Source organism: Pipistrellus hanaki (assembly GCF_964339955.1).
Source record: "Pipistrellus hanaki genome assembly, chromosome: 5".
Lineage (NCBI taxonomy): Eukaryota > Metazoa > Chordata > Mammalia > Chiroptera > Vespertilionidae > Pipistrellus > Pipistrellus hanaki.
Window position 1 is genome coordinate 81,967,990 of NC_140507.1, and position 24,170 is coordinate 81,992,159.

Sequence of the window (24,170 nt, forward strand, 5' to 3'; positions counted from 1 at the left end):
GAGAAGTGGCTGCAGCTTCTTCACGCAACTCTGCCAAGCCCCAGGGTGCAGTGGGCCTCAAACACCTCCAGTGAGGGTGAGTCAAGGTTCCCAGACTTGGGTGAACCCTGGTGTGTTCTGCTGGGGTGGGCAACATGATGGGTGATGCTGTTCTGGCTCTATGTGAAATACACCTAAAGGTACGCTGTGGGGCCCAGGAGAGCCAGGTGGGAATCCTGGAGGGCAGCTGAGGGAGGGAAGGACCCCACCTGAGGAATTGGGAAAAGCCCCCAAGGCCTGCGAACTCCCTGCAGGGTGGGTGTCAGGCAGCAGCCCCAAGGCTGGCACTGGAAGCCATGTAGGGTGGTTAAGCAGGTGAGGGAAGGTGGAGGGGGAGCTCAGGCGGGGAGCCAGGCTACTGAGCAAGGGGATGGATGCAGGACCTGTAAGCTGAGGTTCCAGAGAACTCTGGTGAGGGGCGGAAGCAAGAGCACCCCAAGGCCCAGCCCGAGCACCTGCCTTCAACCTGGGAGACAGACCCAGACTCAAGTCCCTGATTTGTATCTTCTGATAATTCCTAGCGTTTCCTTAAGATCTTAGGTCACATTCAGGTAACTTCTGATAATTGCTAGTGTTTCCTTAAGATCTTATCTTTGCTGTGGTTGATTCTTCTGCCTGCTCAGCTTGTTGTGTGTATGTGTGGTGTGTGTGTGTGTGTGTGTGTGTGTATGGCATTGTGGGGAGCCCAGATCCTGGCTATTTTATCTTCAAGGCTGTCACGGACTGATGTCTCCCCTGACTCCCTAAATCCCTGTTGAAACCCAGTGGTGTTAGGAAGTGGGACTTGGGGAGGTGCTTAGGGGCAGATGAAGTCGTGAAGGTGGGGCCTCCATGATGGATTAGTGCCCTTCTTTTTTTTTTTTTTTTAATATATTTTATTGATTTTTTACAGAGAGCAAGAGAGAGGGATAGAGAGTTAGAAACATCGATGAGAGAGAATCATCGACCAGCTGCCTCTTGGACACACCCTACTGGGGATATGCCCGCAACCAAGGTACATGGAATCGAACCTGGGACCTTCCAGTCCACAGGCTGACGCTCTATCCACTGAGCCAAACCGGTTTCGGCGAATTGGTGCCCTTCTAAGAGTCACACCAAAGAGCTGGCTCTCCTCTCCATCCTCCACTGTATAAATGGCATCTATAACCTGGAAGTGGTGCTCTCCTGGCCAGGCCAGAGCCCTAATCTTGGACTTCCAGCCTCTAAAACAGTAAGAAATCAATTTCCTTTGCTTGCCAGCCCCTCAGGCTATGGCATTGTTATAACAGCCAGAATGGACCACGCCACTGGCAGAGTGGTCCTTCTCTAAGTCATGGCCCATATCACTTTCCCCAGCTCTGTCCTCGCAGTCTGCTTGGTAAGGAGTCTGGTTTTTTTCTCTCAGGAGCTGGGTGCCCTCAAAGCCCTCATGCTCCCTAACTGAGGCAGCCCCTCATTAGGGAATGGAGTCTGCCCCAAACCCCTCTGGCTCCTGGGCAGAGCTGTGTGCAAGGGAACAAGCAGCTGTCACTGAGCAGAGTGGTGGCAGGGGTGTGGGGTGTTTGGGTCAGGGTGGTTTTGAAGACGTTGCAGACAGGTTTCTGAGTAGGCTGGGTAAGAGAAAGAGAAAGGTAACAGAAAAGTGGAGCTGATGTGCCTGAGGGGTAGTAGGGGAAGATCAAGAGCACTGGAGTGCTGGCAGAGCCGCCCGAGACACCGAGGACCGCAGAAATAAAAATGGGACTTGCTGACAAACATCTAGAGCCCACAAGGAAGGATGGAGAGGAAGGGAGCGGGGAGCCAGGAGCCTGCGAGGGGTGAGGAGAGCCATAGGGGAGGCCAGTGGTGGCCAGATCGTGCCTTGTGGGGAGGGGACAGCGAGGGCAGGTGAAGGCTGGACTTGACAGTGAGGCTGTTTCAGATCCGTGGGCACCTCAGGTGCTGTTTCAGATTGCAGCACCTTTTCTTTGCACTAGTTTTTTCCTTGGCTGACTTCTCTTTTGTTTTGGGGAGCTTCTTTTCTCTTTTTAATTCTCCTTTACTTCAGATGGTTTGGGAATTATAGTCAATGTCCTGTGATGTAGGGTTTCTCAGCGCTACTGATGTCTGGAGCCAGGTTTTCTTTGTTGGGGATCATGCTGGGCACTGTGGGGTGCTGAGCAACATCCCTGGCCTCCCCCCACCAGATGCTATTAGCTTCTTCCCTCCCTCCATCTGTGACATCCAAAAATGTCTCCTTCACTGACTGGTGTCACTCTGGGGCAGAACGATCCCCTCCTGGAGTGGCACCAATATGTGGTAATTGCCATTGATGAGTCCACAAAAACTAAAATACTTCTTCCGAAAGCACAGGATCTTTACCACCATCTTCCATCTTCCCTATTTTTCTCTCACCTTATTGCTTCTCATTCTTACCTTTGTGTGTGTGTGTGTGAAATGTGCACAGACTGTAAATATCTGGTTTGACGCACGACAGCGAAGGCTCTAACTGTCACTGGTTCTTCCGGCCTTGGCTGTCCCACAAGTGCTGCACCCATTGTGCCTGCTGTTAGTCAGCCACTGCCTTGCTGTTGTTTACGGTGTTTCCGCCTTCCTGTGTCCCTAGACCACATGGTGTTGAGCTGCAAAGCAGAGAGCATGCACAGCCATGGTGGGGCAAGCAAGAGGCCAGGCACCTAAGGCACCACCGCAGGGAGAAGTGTGCTCAGGTGGGGACTCCTGCGGTGCCGGGGGGCAGTGTCCTGCAGCGCTGGGAAAGGATGCCCCATTGGCTTGAGGCATCCGGAGACTCCCAGGCGGGGCCTCGGCACCTGGAGCCTTGCCTTGCCCCATGGAATGTCCTTCCTCTGTCGGCTTGGGTCTCTTCTGCCAGGACTATTTTGAAGATTCTTCTTCTAAAAACAATATTCTAATTTCCTCTTTGTTCTTGTTTTGTATACCTTTTTTGTTGTTGTTGTTGTTCCTTCTGTAAGATTTCTACTTTATTTTCCCTTTGCTTTTAATCTCCAAGAGCTCCAAAGAGAACAACAAAGGTTTGTCAGACGTCCCTTTTTAGCAGCACTGTTCTCGTTTCATGAATCTCTTTTCTCTGAGAACATTTTGGATCGTTTTCTTTTATTGATTTATTTTTTTTTTTTTTTTATTGGAATGAGGAGGGAGAGACAGAGAAATACCATGTGATGGAGAAACTGACTGGCTGCCTCTTGCATGCCCACTCCTGGGGGTCCGGCCCACAACCCGGGCATGTGCCAGGAGCAGGAATTGAACCACAAACCTTTTGGTGAATGGGAGGAAACTCAACCAACGAACCCACACCAGCCAGGGCATGGACTGTTTCTGTTTTATAACTTCCCTTCTCCCTGTAGAATCAATTTCCCGAAGTTGCCTTTTTTTCTGTTTGGGTCTGTTTCCCACACTGGACCTTCCTCAGATCCCTGGACAATCCCGTTGTCCGCTCACAACGAAGAGTAAGGGCTGAGACAAGCGGGTAGGAAGCCCACAGGCGTGTGGGGAACACGTGGACTCACACCTGAGCTGGAGGCTGGTGGGAACTCTGTGGTGCTAGTGTTATTGGGTCTTTCTTCTTGGACCAGCTGGATCCCCAGGGCTCTTCAGTCTCATGCCTGGTAAGTTCTAGAATCTGCAGGCAGGAGAGGGGTAGTGGCTCTCTCCACTTAGCATTCATTATGTACAGTACCCATTTGCCACCACACTCCCTACCATGCTGGCTTCCTCCCAGCAGTGGTGTCATGGCAAGAAAATAGCTCCCTGGCCAGCAGCCTCCGTCTCACCCCCACCCTCAGCCTGGCCTATTGAGACCTGCTGTGGTCTGCCTCTGGACGTTTCTATGAGTAAATCAAGCTGTTTCCTGGGCTTAGGGTTTGGCATCCATGAGTTTGGCAGTCACATCGTGGCTCCTCCCTTAATTACACCTTAATTACTATGTAATGGAACATACTGCGGCCTTGTGTTTTAACTGGAGATTTGAGAAGGATCAAAATTGGATGTTGCATTTAGTTTGCCTCAAGCCAGGTGTGTTTTTTCCCTAAAATTTTGAAAAATAATTTTTTATTGATTTCAGAGAGGAAAGGAGAGGGAGAGATAGAAACACCAATGATGAGAGAGAATCATTGATAGGTTGCCTCCTGCACACCCCACAATGGACATCAAGCCTACAATCTGGGCATGTGCCCTGTAGGGGAATTGAACTGTGACCTCCTGGTTCATAAGTCAGTGTCCAACTACTGAGCAACACCGGCCGGGCTAACCCTTGTTTTTAATATACTTTTCATGTGTATCCACATAATAGAAGCATAAGATGCTGACTGATTCGTGAGTCATTCAATAAAGCCTTTTAAGACCATTAAAATGTGCTCAGTTGAATCTTGGCTTTTCAGCCACGTGTATGTTGTCCTACATACATGCATACATAGCGGGTTCCCACTGTCGCCACAGTGACAGAAAAATTCCAGAGTCAGAGGGGGCCCCCCATCCTCCTCGCCCTGGGCCTATGGCCTCAGCAACATACCCGTTTGCCCGTGTGTGACCCTTACAGGAAAGCAGTCCCCATGGACCTGGGTCGAGGACAGCAGCCACTGTGGCCCAGCCCAGAACCAGGGGCCACTGTGGCCCAGCCCAGAACCAGGGGCCCACCCACCCCACTCACCTCTCTCTCCCTCCAGATCCCTTCTTTTCCCCTTTTTTAAACGCCACCCCTCTGGTATTGCTCTGCGGTCAAACCTGATGTGACATGCAGTCCAGGAACAATGGCTGCAGGACGCTGCCAGCAGCCGCGGGAGAGTTTCGAGGCAGAAGCTCAGGGTCCAAAGGGGGCCCATGCAGGCACTGCAGTGAAGGGTTGAGCACAGGCCTCCCAGGCCCTCTTGCACCTGGGGATACTGAGGCACACACACCGAGGGCGGCCGGGGGTTCAGGAGTCTCTCTGGGCGGCTAGGAGCCTGCCAGGTGCTGATGGAAGTAGAGGCCGAAGAGGCTGGAGAGCAGCTGGCAGGCCGCCGTCCACCAGATGAGGAAGGCCAGGGCACCGCGGAGGAAGAGGGGTGTGAGCAGACCGCACAGGGCCCCGGCGATCCGGGCTGCCGCCTGCTGGGCCTCGTCCTCCGGGGGGCCCGCGGGAGCGTCTCGGGCTGCTGCCAGGACTGGGGGTGGGGGGAGGGCCTGGCCCAGGCCCCAAGAGTAGCCGCCTGTGAGGAGAGAGGAGAGAGAGGGACGGGTGTAGGAAGGAGCGGTGAAATAGGGGGATGTAGGGAGAGGAGGAGGAGGAGCGGAGGGCGGGGCTGAGGCCAGGATGCCGTAGGGCCCCCAGGCCACCCTCACCCCACAGGGCAGTTTCCTCTCACCCAGTGTCTTGAGCAGAAGCGTGCAGCTGAGGGTGAGGATGAGTGGCGTCAGGTACTGCAGGCTCACGACCGTCAGGTAACAGTAGACCCGCACCACCTGGTGAGCAGGCAGCAGCGACAGGTGACCTTCTGAGCTCCAGCTCACCCCACACTTGCAAGGCACGGAAGGCCTGCCCTGCGCCCCGGGCTCCCTCCCAGACAGGCACCCGTACCCGCCGCTGGATCTCGCAGGCCTCGATGCGGCCAGCCTCCCGCCTCAGCTGCTCCACGCGGGCCTTGGCCAGGCAGAGGTAGGCTTGCAGATGGGGCCGGGTGACTGCCAGCCGCAGGAGGCACAGTGCCACCAGCACCCAGAGGCGCAGCGAGTCAAAGGCTGAGTCCGACAGTCTGCACAGAGGTGAGAAGGCTGGTGAGGCCTCCTTCTGCCCCAGGATCTTCCCCAGGGCTCATGGCTCTCCATGGCTCCTCCCTGAGCCTCAGACTGGAGCACACAGAGGGGTCCCCCAGCTACCCCCCTGCTGACCCCACCCCGTACACACAGGAAGAAGGATGTGCCCCGGGAGGGCTCTTGGTGCAGGAAGTTCCGGGCAATAGGCTTGGTCCAGAGCCACAGGATGAACAGCGGGGACAGGAAGCTGGTGTGCAGGAGAAACCTGGAGGAGAGGATGCAGCAGGGTGAGGCCTAGGCACCTACCACCCCCTCCTCTCCCCTGGGCTCCCTAACCGCTCACCCACCCATTCCCCACTTCACTGCAGCAGGGGCCGGTCTTCAGACATGGTCAGTGCGTCTCGGTGGGTCTGGGCCAGCCGCAGGCCCGGGAAGGTGAGGAAGGCGCCCAGCAGGGAGCCGAGGACCGAAAGCCCCACACGGATGGCCAGCTTGACCAGAGGAACCCTGGGAAGAAGAGACGGGTCAGGGGACCCCACAGCCCGGGAGCTGCCCCTGCCCCCTCTCCCTTCCCACGACTCACATCCAGTCCCAGCCCTGCGTCTTCAGAAGTGGCTCCAAGGTCTGGATCATGCTGGCCAGGCCTGGGAAGACAGAGAGAGAGGCAGAGTAGAGAACCCCTGCGAACTCAGAGCCTGCTCTGCCCCCTCCTACATGTCCTTTGCTCCTCGGGCAGGAACACACCGGTGGCATCCAGGCCCCATGCCAGGCAGGAGGATCACTTAATGCTGTAGTGACGAGCGGCGCTTTTCAAAGAACAGAATGGCCCTGGCCGGATGGCTAAATTGGTTGGAGCATCGTCCAGCACACCAGAAGGTTGTGGGTTCAATTCCCAGTCGGGGCACATATCTAGGTTGTGGGTTTGATCCCCAATTGAGGTACGTATAGGAGGCGGCAACCAGTTGATGTTTCTTTCTCACATCAATGTTTCTCTCTCTAAAAAATAAAGCACAGGAGGTTGTATCAGGCAGACCCCTGACTGGGCTGGGGGACGTGGGACATACGAGGGAGCACTGAATCGGGGCTACAGGATTGCACCAGGAACTGAGGGGTGCGAAGGGCTCCCACAGGAGAACACCGGAGCCCTGGGAAGAACCATCAGTAGTGCAGACCCCCCGAGTTCCCACAGAGTAAAAGCAAGGAAATATCACTGCACAGCCCAAATCACCAAACACGCCAGGAAACAAATCACCATAAAGGAGATCCAGCAGAACAAAAAAAGACAGTTTAGACTTCAGAAATTGGTATTATCAGCTTTGTATGAAATGACTGAGGGAAATAAAAGCTGGAATGACAGAACAGGTGACACAAGATGACCTCAGAGGATCAGGTAAATTTACAGAGAAAGCAACCTTTTCCAAAGGAGAAATACCATTACTGAAATGACAGGGTATTAGACATTACTACATTAGAAACAGCCAAGGAGGAATTCATGAACTGGATCTGAAGAAATCAGAAGGTGGGGGATATGAAAGGAGATGGAGACAAAGAGGACAGAATAGGAAGTCCAGCATAAGTCAAGTCAGGGCCCCAAAAGGAGAGACCAAGAGAGAGAATGAAGGAGAACAGGAGATACTGCAAAAGAATGGTTGAGAAGTTTGCCGAATGGATGCCACACACAAAAGACATCAAACCAGATAAATACAAAGAAAAACATACCTAGACATACTGGCGAAATTGCAGAATACCAAAAACAGAGATTGCATAGCAGCCTAGGAGTTAAAATAGATTACCTATAAAGGAAGGCCAATTAGGCTGGCAGCCACTATCAAAGTAACAACAGAAAAGGAACACTATAAAGTATAAAGTAAGATGGCAGAAACAAGGCTAAATACGGGCAATCACAATAAAAGACAGATTAAACTTCAAAGTTAAACAACATAGACTGACACACTTGATTGAAAATATCCAGCTATGTTTTTTATGAAAATATCCAGCTATGTTTTTAAAAATATATATTTTGCCAAGACCGGTTTGGCTCAATGGATAGAGCGTCGGCTTGGGGACTGAAAGGTCCCGGGTTCGATTCCGGTCAAGGGCATGTACCTTGGTTGCGGGCATATCCCCAGTGGGGGGTGTGCAAGAGGCAGCTGATCGATGTCTATCTCTCATGGATGTTTCTAACTCTCTATCTCCCTTCCTCTCTGTACAAAATCAATAAAATATATTTAAAAAAAAATAAAGGTCCTCAAGTTAAATCACTTTAAAAAAATAAAAATAAAAATAAAAATATATATTTTATTGATTTTGTACAGAGAGGAAGGGAGAGAGAGAGCTAGAAATGTCGATGAGAGAGAAACATCGACCAGTTGCCTCTTGCACACCCCCTACAGGGGGTTGTGCCCGCACCAAGGTACATGCCCTTGGCCGGAATCGAACCTGGGACCTTTCAGTCTGCAGACAGACGCTCTACCACTGAGCCAAACCGGTTTCGGCCCAGCTATGTTTTTTAGAGACATACCTCAACATGAAGTCACTGGAAGGTTGAGAAAACAGAGATGTTAAAAAGACATAACACATACTACAAAAGAACACTCTAAAGACTGTTTCAAAACCAGGCAAACTAGACGGACGTAGAAGTGTTACTAGGATCAGAAAGGGTCAAAACATCATGACAAAATGGATGATTCAGCCCCGGGCCGGGTGTACAGGAGGCAACCTATCAGTGTTTCTCTCTCTCCCTCTTCCTTCATCTCTCTCCAAAATCAATAAACACATCCTTGGGTAAGGATTAAAAAAAAGACAAACACAAAAATCTGCTTCACCAGGAAAATGTAGCAATTCTAAACCTGTAAACACCTTCTCAAACCATCTCGATATTTAAAAAACATTGACAGAACCTAGAGACACTGAAACCTCTAGCACAGTGGGGGGATTAACCCGTTAGCGACTAATAAAAAGCTAGGAAAGATGGATACTTGAATTTACTGGATATATAGAAGCAGTGAATATATGTTGTTCCAGAACATGTGGAACAATCACAAAAACTGATCACTTTCTAGGCTCTAGGCAAGACTTAACAAATATTAAAGAACTTATTTCAAGTAGATCATCTTTTGTAACTAAGCAATTAAGCTGGAAATAAGAATCTTCTTAAAGTGCCATGTTTGAAGTATTTTAAAAAGGTTAAAAAAAGCCGAAACTGGTTTGGCTCAGTGGATAGAGCATCGGTCTTCGGACTGAAGGGTCCCAGGTTCAATTCTGGTCAAGGGCACGTACCTTGGTTGTGGGCACATCCCCAGTAGGAGGTGTGCAGGAGGCAGCTGATCAATGTTTCTCTCTCATCGATGTTTCTGACTCTCTATACCTCTCCATTCCTTTCTGTAAAAAATCAAGTATATATATATTTAAAAAGGTTAAAAAAGAAATCACAATGGAAACTTTGAAATACCCATAATTGCATGATAATGAAAACACAAGACAAGACTTAGGGGGAGACAAAAGTGGGACTTAGGAAGTATTTATAACCTTACATGCTATAAACAGAAATAGAAAAGAGGCTGTATTTTACCATAACACTTTTTAAAAAAGGCTTAAAACTGAAAGAAAAATGGGCAACAATACGAACAGATTTTTGACAGAAGCGGAAACGTGAGTCATGAATAAACAGGAAAAGAGTACCCCCCTCAGGTAACCTGAAAAATGCCCGTGAAGACCCAGAAGGCATCGCTCTACACCACCAGACTCACTCCAGAGATCTTCCCCCTGGGACTGGTGCAGTACCCCCAAACCTAAACACAGGAAGGCCACGGCAGGGGCCTTGGTAACCTCACCTGCAGCACCTGCCGCGCGGCTGGGACTCACCGCGGCCTGCGCCCTGCGCCCTGCGTCCGTGCCCTGGACCCCAGGCGGCACGGCCGGTGGATACGCTGGGAGAACTGCTCTGAAAATGTCCCCATGGGTCCCAGGTCTGTGCGCAACAGAAATGCCTGCCCATGTGTATGAAGAAACTTGTTCAATAATGTTCCCTGGGAGAAAGGGAAACTCTGGGAACCACCTGAAGGTCCGCCACAGGAGAATGGGATAATAGAGACGAGTGGAGTCTCACCACTTCACACAGGGTAAGGGGATGAATTAAAGGAGCCCAGACCAAAACCATCTGATTTGGAAACAATATGAGAGACAGAAAAGCACAGCTGGAAGACGACATGTTGTAAAACTACAATAAATTCTTTAGGGACAGAGACATATGTGATTAAACTTTTGTTATTGTGTTGTCCAATGTTTTTATTGATTTGAGAGAGAGTGGAAGGGAGAGGGAGGAAGCGATGTGAGAGTGAAACATCAATTGGCTGCCTCCGATAGTCCCCTACTGGGGGTCAAACCCACAGCCCAGGAATGAGTCCTGATTGGGAATTGGTGCAGGGGACGAAGCTTAACCAATGAGCTACACCGGCCAGGGAGAAAAAGAAATGATAATCACCAAGTTTGCGGCCTTGGCCAGGAAGCTCAATCAGAGCGTCACACCTATAGGCCAAGGATGCTGGTTTGATCCCGTCAAGACACGTACAGGAGTCAACCGATGAATGCATAAATAAGCGGAACAACAAACCGATGCTTGTCTTTGTCTTTCTCTCTCTTACCCTTTCTCTCCCCCCCACTCTCAAAATCAATTTAAAAAACACAACACAAAAATTTCCCTGGCCAGTGTGGCTCTTTGGTTACAGCATCTGTCCCCACACAGAAGTGTCCCAGGTTTGATTCCCAATCAAGGGTATGTACCTGGGTTGCAGGTTTGATCCCCAGCCCTAGTAGGGGCCCGTGCAGAAGGCAACCAATCAGTGTGTTTCTCACTTGGATTCTCTCTCCCTCCCCCCCTTCCCATCCTTCCTCTCTCTCTAAATGTCAACGGAAAAAATATCCTCAGGTGAGGATTAACAACAAAAAAATAACTTAAAACAAACACAGTGTGAGAGACCGATTGGGGCTGAGAATAGGGGAAACCAGTGGGATCAGGAAGGAGCACCAGACACACACAGAAGTGTTGGGATCCAGTTCTTACGAGAGGTGGGTTCATGGGTGTTTACATGATTATTATCCTTTGTAATTTACATAAATGTGTTGTTTTATGTATACCAAACATTGCATAATTTAAAAAATAGAAAAGTGGGGAGAATTGGTGATAATAAAGCTCAAGGGATCACCAGGGCCCTGTAAGCCACAGTGAGGAAACTGGTCTTTATTCAAAGACCATTAGAGTCTGGTGTCAGGCAGAGAAGTTGCATGGTCCATACTATGTTTTTAAAAGATCAATCAAATAATAGAAAAAGTCAAAACAAAAATGAGAAACTAAGAAAAAAATAGAGAACTCATACAATTCAATAAAAAGCCCAGTAGAAAATTGGGCAAAAGAGCAGAACTTTTCTAGAAACAGCTTCTTCAGCTTATAAAAAGATGCTCCCCCTGGTCAGTTTTGCTCAGTGGACAGAGCATCGGCCCTTGGACGGAAGGGTCCCAGGTTCTATTCCAGTAAAGGGCATGAACGGGAGGCAACCAACCGATGTGTCTCTCACACATCCATGTTTCTCTCTGTCTCTTCCCCTCCCTCCCGCTCTCTCTAAAAATCAATGGGGAAACATCCTTGGGTGAGGATTAACAAAAAACAAAAGATGCTCAGCCTCACTTACATTTTCGCCCAGTAGGTCACCCAAGATGGAAAAGTCGGAGGAAACCCATTGGAGAGGATGTGGGGAAACAGGTACGTTCATACATCTTTTCCTGAAGGACAATTTGTAACATTATCCAGATTCCAGATGCACCTGGTGCACAGGGCTACCGGCTCAGAGTAACTCCCATACACATTGCTATTTAACAACATGGTCTTGTGCAACAACATTTAATAGCAGAAGACTTACATGTCGGTAAATAGGGCCTCGTTAAATAATAATAGGACATCCATAAAATGAAATGCCATGTAGCTGTCGCATGAAACGGTACCATATGTAGCATCAAGGGACAACCTCCGGCATTCATTATTTTTAAGGGAAAAGAACGAGGTGTAAGAAATATCTGCGCTCCTGCTTTATGAGGATCAGAGCCAGGGGGGAGTGTAATTTTCACTCCTGTATTTATTTTATAAGTTTGGTAGCATTACCCACTTCCTCCCACAAATTAAACCAAAGTAGGTAAATAATAAGTTACTGTGGCTGCTGGGTAGAGGCAGACTAGCGGGGAACAGAAATGCCTGTGGGAAGAGCTACAGCCACCGGCGTCTGCCAGGCAGTGAGAGAGCAGGACCTCTTATCCCAATGCCCAAGGGGGCACCAAGGGTGGCCATAGGCTGCCTGGCTCCAGAAGTCCCCTCGTTTTAAAAAATATATATTCTATTGATTTTTTACAGTGAGGAAGGGAGTGGGATAGAGAATTATATATATTGATATAACATCGATCAGCTGCCTCTTGCACACCTCCTACTGGGGATGTGCCTGCAACCAAGGTACATGCCCTTGACCAGAATCGAATTTGGGACCCGTTAGTCCACAGACCGATGTTCTATCCACTGAGCCACACCAGTCAGGGCCAGGAGCCCCCTCTTACATCCACAATGTGCAGTGGAACAAGTCACTTAAACCACACGCTCGTCAGCTCCCAGGAGGGAGTGACTGGGGTCTACCCCACGCCCTGAGGCACGTACCTGGCTCCAGGCCCAGCTCCAGGGTCTCCTCGGGCACCACCTGCACCAGCATGGCCAGAAGCAGGAAGAGGAAGGCGAAGGCGAGGCAGACAGAGCGCTCGCCCCCCTCCTCGGCGCTGAAGTACAGCCGAGTCACTGTCAGGAACATCTTCCTGGCGGCGGAGCTAAGGAGGCTCCACCTGGGATGCCCCTGCCCACTCCACCACCTCCAGCCGGGGACACCCCACATCCCAGCACAACACAGGCCTGGGCGTGGGGTCCTGGGGCACGGGGAGCTGACTGAAGAGAAGCGTGAGCCGACAGACAAGCCCAGGACACGGAGAGTGCTGCTCCCGCTGTGGAGTCCTGCCCTCCAGCTTGGCTCACACTGCGCAGCCAGTCAGAAATGGCCACCGGTCAGCCTCTCAGGAGGCCCGGCCTCCCGCACCCACCCAGCCTCCCGGCTCCATCACAGCACACCCCTCTGCGGAGCTGGCAGGCACAGGGCCGACTCTCCACTCTGCCTCGGAGACCCAGGGCTCTCAGAAGAGTGGGGACCTCAGGATGGGCTCTCCTTCTCCCCGGCCCATGGCACAAGGACGGTCTCCTAACGGGGTCCCTAAAGCCACAGTTCACCCTGTTTCCTGCGCAGCTTAATAAAAATTAAAAAATAAAATAAAAAGCAGAGGGGCCTCTCCCTCCCGGCCCCTGCCTCTGGGCGGGCTGGTGACGCGCTCTGACTGAAAGGGCGGACAGGGATGGGGTGTGCAGGCGTGGGCAAGGCCTCGGGGGCCTGCAGCACCCCAAATTCCTTGGAAGCCTCAGTCAGGTTCCCACATGCCCCCCCCCCCCCCCCAGCTGGAAGGATACATGGAGAAGGCCACGGTGAGCAGGCACCAAAACACAGCGATGTTGGTCTCCCGCGCCGGGCCCAGCACGTAGTAGTAGGCCTCTGTGAAGAGGTACACGCCTCCCGAGTACACGGCGAAGTCCACGAACCACTGGTACTCCAGGAAGAAGCGCAGGACTGCGGGACACCCCATCAGCCGGCTGCCTCCCAAGGCCTCCCCCACCTGCCCACCCAGGGTCTCCCCCCCCACCCTGCCCACCCAGGGTCTCCCCCCCCACCCTGCCCACCCAGGGTCTCCCCCCCACCCTGCCCACCCAGGGTCTCCCCCCCACCCTGCCCACCCAGGGTCTCCCCCCCCCTGCCCACCCAGGGTCTCCCCCCCCCACCCTGCCCACCCAGGGTCTCCCCCCCACCCTGCCCACCCAGGGTCTCCCCCCCACCCTGCCCACCCAGGGTCTCCCCCCCCCGCCCGCCAGGGTGTGGGCCACGTGAGGGTGCTGGGGACCCACGGGGCTGTTACCGAGGGCGTCCACGGCCGTGAGGGGGCAGGTCTCCAGCTGGAAAGGGGCATCGCGGGGGACACACAGGGGCTTCTCTTCCCCACAGCCGTTGGCCCACCTGGCGCGGAGGGCAGAGTCAGGGCAGCGTCCTCACGTCTCCCTCCCCGGCCCAGCCCACCGCTCCCCGCCGCGGCCCGAGGGCCTGAGTGCCACCCTCAGAGCACAGTCTGGGTACCTCTAGCCACCAGGCTGCGGGCACCACCCACCCACAGGGCCGGCCCACAGCAAACTGCCAAGCATTCAATGCCGACTGAAGGCAGCCCAGGAGGGACAGTAAAAATCACTCATCCTGGGGGTCCGGATTCTCCTCTGGGGTGCCCCATGTTCCCCTGTGCCCAGAGGGGTGCCCTGCAGCCTCCCCTGAGGCTGGAGGCTCACTCACCGCTCCCGCCGGCCTCTGGGCCTCTGCTTCCCGGCCAGGGCCCGCAGCTCCTCCTCCGAAGGGTGCTTGTAGCGGAAGAGACTGAGGGCACAGACAGGCAGGTGTCAGGAACGCTCAGGCACGGGGGTAGGGCTCCATGACAAGGCAGTGAAACCCCAAGCTCCGTACTAAAGTCAGAGGGAGGGCTGGGCCCCAGGACCCCTGGTGACAGGAGGAGCAGCGCCCGTGGACGGCCAGGGGAAGGCTCGGGAGGGGGGCTGGGCGGTGCAGCAGGGGTGCAGACACCCCAGAATCTGCTGGCCCTCTCCTAGCGCAGGTGTGCACACTGCCCTAAGGAGGGTACAGTTTCCACAGGTCTCAGGAGGCGGCCCTGACCCAAACAGGGACCAGAAACATGTCAGGAAACCTCCGCAGTGAGCGGAGAGTGGAAGGGAGGTGGACGGGGAAGCAGCTGCTCTTCCGAGTGTGGCCGGGGCCATGTGTGTGCGTGTGTGCGTGTGTGTGTGTGTGTGTGTGTGTGTGTGTGTGTACATCTGTCAGAACCGACCCAACTGTGCACTTCCAAAATATGCACTTTACTGTACATCAACCACATCTCAATAAAGTTGTTTAAAAAAAAACAAAAAAACTGCCCGAGGGCCTGCGGGGCTGGGGCTCACCTGCCATTGCAGAGCAGCCAGCGGGCGAAGGAGCAGTGCGGCGCCAGCCTGTGCATGAGCGTGGCCGTGAGCAGGGTCACCACCAGCTGCACTCCGAGGATCGCCTGGGGAGGGACAGACAGGCAGAGCGGCCAAGGGTGACAGATTACTCCCCGGGACCAGCTATTTATAGCGATGGGGCAGGGGGGGAGGGCCTCCCTGGCTCCACATGTACCTTGGGGAGGGGACTGGGGTGAGCTCAGACCCAACCCGGGGAGACCCCACTGCCCAGGAGCCCCGCACCTGGCGGGGTGAGCGGGATGGGGAGCAGGTGCTGGGGAGACAGGTCAGACATGCTCCCCCTGTTGCCACAGATCTCAGCCCTTCCTCTCCCGGCCCGCTGCTCCTCCCCTGGAAACGGAGTGCCTCCTATTCTGTTTCCTGTTCTCTCCTGACTGCCTTCTGGGCCTACAAGGACCCTGGTGCGTCCGGTGACAAGCAGCCTCTCCAGCCCGTCCCTGCCTCGGCACCGGGCGGGCGGCTCTGTCTTCATTCATCCCGACGGCTCCGCCCCCCTCTCCCTCTCCACCTCCCTCACCAGCAGCCCCCTCAGCTGGCCACTGCCTGCTTCAGGGTAACAACTTTTTCATTAGTGATTTTCTCACCAAACTCTACATAACAACCATTGAAACAGTCATTCATAACACATGTTCACACACTTATTTGTAAACATCGCAGGAGAAATGTTTTTGGTAATCCGTCTGAAGCTGAAGCTGTCTGGATACAGTAATTTTGTGATTGTGTAAAATGTGCTCAAGAGAGTTGCCTACTAATGCTATGGCATTATAATGAACAATTAAAATGAAATAAAGATTAATATTAATAAGTAAAATTATCTTACCAGACAAAAAATAAGCTAACTTTATTTTTTAATATTTAAAAAAATATTGATTTTAGAGAGAGGAAGGGGGGCGGGAGAGAGAGAAATATCCATCGGCTGCCTCCTACACATCCCCTAGCTGGGATGAAGCCCACCACAAGGGCATGTGCCCTGAGCAGGAATCAAATCGGTGACCTCTTTTTTTTTTTTTAATATGTTTTATTGACTTTGTACAGTGAGGAAGGGAGAGAGATAGTTAGAAATATCGATGAGAGAGTCATCGATAAGCTGCCTCTTGCACACCCCCTACTGGGGATATGCCCGCAACCAAGGTACATGCCCTTGACTGGAATCGAACCCGGGACCTTTCAGTCCCCAGCCCAACGCTCTATCCATTGAGCCAAACGGGTTTCGGCCAAATCGGTGACCTCTTAATGCCAGGAGCCAACTGAGCCACACTGGCCAGGGCAAATTAAGCTAGCTTCAAAAGGAAAAGCTCTCGTGGGATAACACATCGGGCCTAGCACTGCAATTCGGAACGACTGCTGAGCAATCCACCATTACAATAACCAAGACACAGAATGTCTTCTCTATGCCTGTGACTTGTAAACTGAGCCCATAGGTACTGTTCAGTAATGAGCGTGAGTGCCATCTTTCCGATCTCTTAATCTCACTAACCTTCTAGTCTCATTATTCCCCCTCCTCCTCCCAAACACAAATTGGCCAGTAGGCACTAATGACCCTGGCACTGTCAAGGTCTGTGGGCACCCCCAAGCCCCAGAGGGCCAGGCTTTCCCACCCATCCTTCCTCCAGCACCCTTCCCCTCTCCTCTGGGGACCCCCCGTGCCTCCCACCAATGCTCTCCAAACTCCAGGTGCCTCTGCCTGCTTTTCTCCTCCCTCTGCCAGCCTCTCTCCTATGTCCCCATCCTCTGCCAAGGTTTTAACCAGTGACCTGGCCCAGCATGACCCCAATAAAGCAGTACCTCCAGCCTGGACCTCTCTGCCAAGCTCGCAGACCTGTGCTTCCCCAGGCTGTTTCGGGGGCCCAGCACGCACCCCTCACTCCGAGGACATAGCACTGAGCTCCCCAGTGGATCCAGGACCCTTCCCAGTCTCAGTCACATGCCACTCCGCTCCACAGCTTGTGAGGCCTGTCAGGCCCAGCTCAAGACCACCACACCCCACTGCCTGGCTCTCTTCCCAGTTCTCCTTGTGTCCAACCACTGGGGTCTCAGAGGCCCACCAGACCCAGGCCCTCCATCACTGACTCCATCACCCCTCTACACACACACCTCCCAGGGATGGGACCCGTGGTTCAAACTGTGGTCCCAGCACCTACAACAGGAAGGAAGAGCCAGCAGAGGGTAAGAAGGAAAGAAGGAAGGGCTGTGTCCTCATCTAAGGGTTCTCCACCTAAGGCAGGGAGGTGTGTCCAGGGCCCCGCCCCCAGCAGCAGCATTGGGTTCAGGGGTCCAGGCTCTGCAGATCTCCCAAGATTTTCTAGAGCCATGGTTCTCAACATGGGCCACCCCCACACAGGAGGGCAATTTGATTTTTAAGGGGGGCAATTCGAAATTGAGTTATAAACAGTGATTTGATTTTTTTTGCATTTCTGTGGTTCTAGGGGCCTCATATACAGTATATAAATATATATTGTGACATATTTATACATTTTAGTTCTCTATTATATGTTTTGAAACTATTTGCTATTCTTTCGCATCACTTCATATTATGATTATTTTTTAAACAATATCTCAGTGATTTCTTCCTCAGTACTTCAACTATCCTTTCGTTTTTTTTTATTTTTCTCTTTCATGGATGCTATGTTCTTGGGAAGCTTGTTCAGACCAAGTTAATGGCCTTTTAGGCTTCCTCCACGTGAATAGGAGCTCAGTTTTGAATAATAAGAGTTATATGGGGGGGGGGGGGAGAGACAATCAAGGACTTTAGAGATGCTTAGGTGGGGAACGGCCCAAAGGAGGCTGGGAACCCTGTTCCAGAGCCTCCCACCCACCCGTTCCCTCCCCAGCTCGGAGCCTTTGCCTGGACCTTTCCTCCATCCCCGTCCTGAGAGCCCTTCCCCGCATCGCCCACAGCATCCTGCACCGGCCTAGCCCGCAGCCCACCTTCAAGCACCCCGTCCACCAGGGCTCTCACTTCGGGCTCATCTCCTCGCCCTTCCCTCCTGGGGGACATCCCTCCTCCTGGCCCCGCCAGGGTCAGGTCGCCTTCGGGGCCCCTCCAGACTGCCCCTCCTTCTGTCCAATCCAAACCCACAGGGGCTGTGGGGTGATGGGGGCGCGGGGCGGGCTAAAGTTGAGAACAAACTCAAATTTTGCACCCGGAGCCGTGAGAGACCCGTGGGTTCCACTGTGCGGTCTCCAATCTGGGGCCCCGCCCGCCCTGAAGCCGCCCACACCTCCTCGGCGCGGCCCCCTCCTTGCAGGGTTCTCCCTGACGCTTCTGCGCATGCCTGTGCCGGCAGGCACCCCGCGCCCTCCCCGCGCCCTCTCCCCGCCCCCCCCCCCCCCCGCGCTGCCCCCACGCTCCTCCAGGGAAGGCCCCGGCGGGACCCCAGACCTTCCTCGCGGGGCTGAACGTGCTCGGGACCCCGGCCCCCTCGGCGGGACCCCAGACCCCTCGAGGGTACAACCCCCAGAATACTCAGGGCTTCCAGGCCCGCAGCGAGATGCTGACCCCAGAGAGCGGCACAAGGCGCCCGGAGCGACCCGGAGTCTCTCACAGCCCCCAACCCCGACAAAAGGACCTCCGTCCCTTCCGTGTCCCCCTGGACTCCCACGGCGGGACCCCACCACGCCTCAGGACTCCCGCTTACCATGTCGCGGGCGGGAGCGCGGTAAGCGGACCCCGAGCCCCAGCGCAGGCACTTGTGAGAACTCGACCAATCACAGCCAGACTGTGGTCTGACAAGCAGCCCGTGCGACCAATCATCAGGCTGGTACACGGAGCACAAACCGAGAGACCAGGGGTCTCGGGCGTTGCATGCCGGGAGTTGTAGTTCGAAGACGTCCGACGAGCTCACCACGGTTGAATCAGGACTGTGTCAGGGACACCTGGGTGACCGCCTGCTCTTAGACTCAGTCTCCTCACCTGCACCTGTCTCACAGATCTGCGGCCAATACATTTATTTACCCAATCACTCACTGTCTCCGGTGGGACAGTTCTGAGCATGAAACGCTCCTGATCCAGAACATGAAATGGCCTGGCTGGCGAGGCTCAGCGGTTGAGTGTGAACCTATGAACCAGGAGGTCATGGTTCCATCACGGTCGGGGCTGTGAGCTTAACATGCCTGGGTTGGAGGCTTGGTCCTTAGTGTGGGCGCGTGCGGGATGCAGCCGATGGCTGATCCTCTCTCATCAATGATGTTTCTATCTCTCTCTTCCTCTCCCTCCCTCTCTGATATTTAAAAAAAAAAATTTTAAATAACATTAAATGGCTCCCGCCCTAGCTGGTTTGGCTCAGTGGATAGAGAATTGGCCTGCGGACCAAAGGGTCCCAGGTTCGATTCCGCTCAAGGGCGCATGCTTGGGATTTCGGGCTCGATCCCCAGTAGAGGGCATGCAGGAGGTAGACAATCAATGATTCTCATCGTTGATGTTTCTATTTCTCTCTCCCTTCCTCTCTGACATTAATAAAAATATTTTTTTAATTAAATGGCCAGAGAGGTGGGACAATTTGCTCCATTTAATTGATGAAAATACTGAGACTCTGAGAGGCCCAGATCTCCGCTTCTACCTGACCTCTCTCTTGGGCACCAGGCTCCTGAGTCCAGGTGTCACAGTGCCCCCACGTGGTGAATCACAGGCAACTCACACACATCCTGGCCCCAGGCGCTCCCAATCTTCCCTCCACCACCTCCCCATCCTCCTGGTGCTTATCCACAAACCCTGGAGTTGGCCTTGACTCCACTCTCACCCCACACCTAACCTGCCAGCTCCTCCTGATGGCTCCACCCTCCAAGTGTAACCCCAGTTCCACCCAGCCTCACTCCCTTCACCGTCTCCACCCGTCCAGCCTCCATGATCTCTTGTCTGAAGTCCCCTCCTCCCAGGTTTCTGGCTTCCATTTCCCATCCCCTCCCCCAGCCTATTTCTCCTGAGGAGCTTGAGGGCATGAACCTGTTAACACTTGAGCCAGACCATGCCCTCCTTTGCTTACAACCATCTATGGCTCCCAGCTCGTGCAGAGCAAAACCAGTCTTCTTCCCTACAGTGGAAGGTCTCCATGCTCCATTCTTCAAAGTTTGCTCAACATCTCCGTTCTCCACTGGACACTCGTTGGTCTCTGTCCTCTCCATCGGGTATTCTATGTCCCCTGGTCCTCACTGGATCTCCCTATGCCATTTACACTAATGTCCCACATTCTCTGGCCACACTGAGGCCCGCACTCTCATTCCAAACTGACCGTTTCACCACGGTGCTCTGAAAAATGCATCTCTGAGATATCCCACTTCCGTCACAGTGTTGGTGCCCAGGACACAGTTCCCATGGTGCTTCCAACCAGGGATGGAGCTCCTGGGGGGACCTGGGGGCCCTGGCTGATGTCATCAGGGTGTCCTTAGCAAGGCTAGCGGTGGGACACTTCCATACAGCCCTCCCTGCTTCCTTCCCAACAAAGCCACAGGGGCATATCTGAGGGCGGGACCCAGAGATGTTTCTAGAACCCAGTAGCCTGCCCATTGTCCCTTCATGGGTTAGGACACCACAGGCTGTATATGTATTATCACACACACACAAAACACACACACACACACACACACACACACACACACACAACACAACACATGACACAGCCTGGGTCCCAGGCTGGGAGCCTAAAAACATGGGTGGAGCCCTTGGAAGCCAAGATGGATTTTATTTATTCATTCCTATCTCTATTTTAAAATGTTGAGTGGTGTCCTAACCTGTTTGGCTCATTGCATAGAGCGTCTGCCTGCAGACTGAAGGGTCCCAGGGCCTGCAGACTTGAAGGGTCCCAGGTTTGATTCCCGTCAAGGGCATGTACCTTGGTTGCAGTCACATCCCCAGTAGCGGGTGTGCAGGAGGCAGCTGATCAATGCTTCTCTCTTAAGATATTTCTCTCCCATCGATGTTTCTAACTCTCTACCTTCTCTCTTTCTCTCTGTAAAAAAATCAGTAAGATATATATTTTTTTAAATGTTGAGTGGGGAGCACAGAATCCAAAGCACGTAATTGGGCGCCACCTAATGGCAGATGGCAAAAGTGCAGCCTCCCCGTGATGGGGGACACAGAACCACATACACAGTCCCTAGGGCTCCCCCAGCCTTTGAAAGCAGCCACTGAGAGCTTGGATTGTGGGTACAGACTTCAGAGACTGCCCTGGCTTCTCGTCCATTGCAAGGGTGAGATCCAGAGGTCGAGAAGAGACCCTCTCTGGCTGTGCCTCAGTTTCCCCCAGGGGTCCTGAGTCTGCTTGTGTGGGGAGCTGTGATTGCAAAGTTTGTACACCCTCATGCAGATGGCCAGGGTTCTTAGGACCTGAAGGAGGGGATCCCCAGAAGGGTAACCCAGGTGGAGAATGTGCATCCTCAAGGTGACCACCATGCCCGGCCGCTGGGGGTGGCGGAGGTTGTATGTGCAGCCCGGATCCCTGAGCTCCGTCAGGGGCTGGGGGGGGGCAGTGGTTCACCCCTTCCCTGAGGGTGGCAGGGGCACAGGGAGCAGGTGGAGAGGACTTCGGACCCGAGTCTGCTTTGGGTAAGAGGACGCAGGACAGAAACCCTGCGTTCACCCCACACCTCTGGCGGGGTAGCTCAGTTAGAGCATCCCCTGAAGGCCAAGGTTGTGGGTTCATCCCCAGTCAGGGCACATGCAGGAACAGCCAATGAATGCATAAATAAGTGGAACGACAAATCAGTGTTTCTCTCTCTCCCACTTGAGTTTGTTTTTTAAGATCCCATTGAGACCACCTGTGGGTGACTGGAAGTGGGATGAGCAGTAGGCTCCCTCGGGCTCCTGCACCCCCAGGTTTGTCTGCACATGGAACAGTAGGGATGAGGGAGGGGCGGCAGTGCACACCTTGGAGCAGGCGGATAACTACCTGGCTCCCTCCGGTGGGACAAAGTGCTGAGTCAAGGGATAAGCCCATTTAAAAGAGGAAGCGCACAGTATCCCAACATTCAAGATTCCTAACTGCTTCTTCTTTTATTCTTTACTAGATACCTGGTGCACGAAATTTGTGAACTGGAGGGGCGGGGGGGAATGTCCCTCAGCCCAGCCTGCACTCTCTCCAATCTGGGACCCCTCGGACATCCCTCTCACAATCCCGGACTGCTGGCTCCCAACCGCTCGCCTGCCTGCCAGCCTGATCACCCCCTAACTACTCCCCTGGCAGCCTGATCAACACCTAACTGATCCCCTGCTGGCCCGATTGCCCCCAACTGCCCTTCCCTGCAGGCCTGGTTGCCCCCAACTGCCCTCCCCTGCCAGCCTAGTTGCCTCTAACTGCCCTCCTCTGCAGGTCTTGCCCCCCCCCCCAACTGTTCCCCCTCTGCTGGCCTGGTCCCCCCCAATTGTCCTCCCCTGGAAGCCTGGTCGCTCCTAACTGCCCTCTCCTGCTGACCTGATTGCCCACAACTACCCCCCCCTGTTGGCCATCTTGTGGCGACCATCTTTGACCACATGGGGGCATCCATCTTGTGTGAGGGCATGAGGTTCAATTTGCATATTACCTCTTTATTATATAGGATTTTTTATTTTTGTTAATCCTCACTGGAGAATATTTTTCCATTGATATTTGGGAAAAGTGGAAAGGAGGGATGGTGGGGGGAGGGGAGAAGAGAGAGAGGGAGAGAGGGGGGGGCATAGATTGATTGCCTCCTACATGTGGCTAGGAATGCAATCTGCAACCCAGGTATGTGCCCTTGACCTGGAATCAAACCCAAGACCCTTCCATCTGAAGGTCACCAGCCAGGGCCCCAACTGCTTCTTGCTGCAAGCAATTGTGGTATTTCCCTCTGGGCCTACCACCTGACACTCCCAAAATCTGAGGGCAAATAGCCCTTCGCAGTAGGACAGAACCACTCTAGGGGACTTCGGACCCGAGTCTGCGTTGGGTAAGAGGACGGGATCACTCTAGGGCGGGGCTCACTCTAGGGCGGTGGCTGGGACCACTCCAGGGGCAATGGGTGAGACCACTCTAAGGTCGGTGGGCGAGACCACTCGGAGGGGGGGGCGGTGGGCGGGACCACTCCAGGGGCGGTGGGTGGGACCACTCCGGGGGGGGGGGGGGCAGTGGATGGGACCACTGGGGGGGGGCGGTGGGCGGGACCACTCCAGGAGCGGTGGCTGGGACCACTCCAGGGGCGGTGGGTGGGACCACTCTAGGGGCGGTGGGTGGGACCACTCGGGGGGGGGGGGGGGGGGGCGGTGGGTGGGACCACTCCGGGGGCGGTGGGTGGGACCACTCCGGGGGCGGTGGCTGGGACCACTCCAGGGGCGGTGGGTGGGACCACTCCAGGGGCGGTGGGTGGGACCACTCCAGGGGCGGTGGGTGGGACCACTCCAGGGGCGGTGGCTGGGACCACTCCAGGGGCGGTGGGTGGGACCACTGGGCGGGGGCAGTGGGGGACCACTCCAGGGGCGGTGGCTGGGACCACTCCAGGGGCGGTGGGTGGGACCACTGGGGGGGGGCAGTGGGGGACCACTCTAGGGGCGGTGGGTGGGACCACTCGGGGGGGGGGGGCAGTGGGGGACCACTCTAGGGGCGGTGGGTGGGACCACTCTAGGGGCGGTGGCTGGGACCACTCCGGGGGCAGTGGGTGGGACCACTCCGGGGGCGGTGGCTGGGACCACTCCAGGGGGGGGAGCAGTGGGTGGGACCACTCCAGGGGGGGGGCAGTGGGTGGGACCACTCCGGGGGGGGGGCAGTGGGTGGGACCACTCCGGGGGGGGGGCCACTCCAGGGCGATGGGTGGGACCACTCTAGGGGCGGTGGGTGGGACCACTCCGGGGGGGGGCAGTGGGTGGGACCACTCCGGGGGGGGGGGCCACTCCAGGGCGATGGGTGGGACCACTCCAGGGGCGATGGGTGGGACCACTCCGGAGGGTGGGGGGGGGGCGGCAGTGGGTGGGACCACTCCAGGGGTACACTCCAAAAAATCCCCCAAGGCCCCAGGGGCCCAGCTGCCCACCAGTGTCACCTGTTCACTTGTACCCCCTGCAGGGCCCCTGTCCTGCCACCCACCAGGGACCTTTCTCCCCATACCCCACCTGAACCCTAACCCTAACCCTAACCCTAACCCTAACCCTCACCTCAGGATGGAATTCTGGCAGGAGCACCCCAAACCCAGCCAAGCCAAGACTGAGGCCCCAGGGGAGGAGATGGGAGGCCGGGCAGGGGTGGGGATGCTCTGAGCAGCGACAGATCACCTCATC

The 24,170-nt window shown here is 54.5% G+C and overlaps 1 protein-coding gene across 1 annotated transcript; it reads right to left on the minus strand.

Moving 5' to 3' along the window:
- Positions 1 to 4,270: 4,270 nt before the first annotated feature.
- On the minus strand, positions 4,271 to 18,667 carry TMEM161A (transmembrane protein 161A). The gene is made up of 12 exons (XM_084884360.1): positions 18,589 to 18,667; positions 14,891 to 14,994; positions 14,232 to 14,312; positions 13,810 to 13,907; positions 13,310 to 13,466; positions 12,461 to 12,612; positions 6,350 to 6,410; positions 6,130 to 6,273; positions 5,918 to 6,031; positions 5,591 to 5,765; positions 5,379 to 5,475; positions 4,271 to 5,222 (listed from the first exon to the last, which is right to left on the minus strand). The coding sequence occupies exons 1-12, from the start codon at positions 18,589 to 18,591 to the stop codon at positions 4,969 to 4,971; spliced, it is 1,440 nt and encodes a 479-aa protein (XP_084740486.1). The 5' UTR covers positions 18,592 to 18,667; the 3' UTR covers positions 4,271 to 4,968.
- Between the last annotated feature and the right edge of the window lie 5,503 nt (positions 18,668 to 24,170).

Excerpts from the sequence above, each read along its gene's own strand:
- TMEM161A (XM_084884360.1), bottom strand. Across the intron at positions 14,313-14,890 it reads TGGCTGCTCTGCAATGGCAG|TCTCTTCCGCTACAAGCACC; the intron begins GTGAGCCCCAGC and ends CTGTGCCCTCAG. Across the intron at positions 5,766-5,917 it reads CGGGGCACATCCTTCTTCCT|ACTGTCGGACTCAGCCTTTG; the intron begins GTGTGTACGGGG and ends ACCTCTGTGCAG.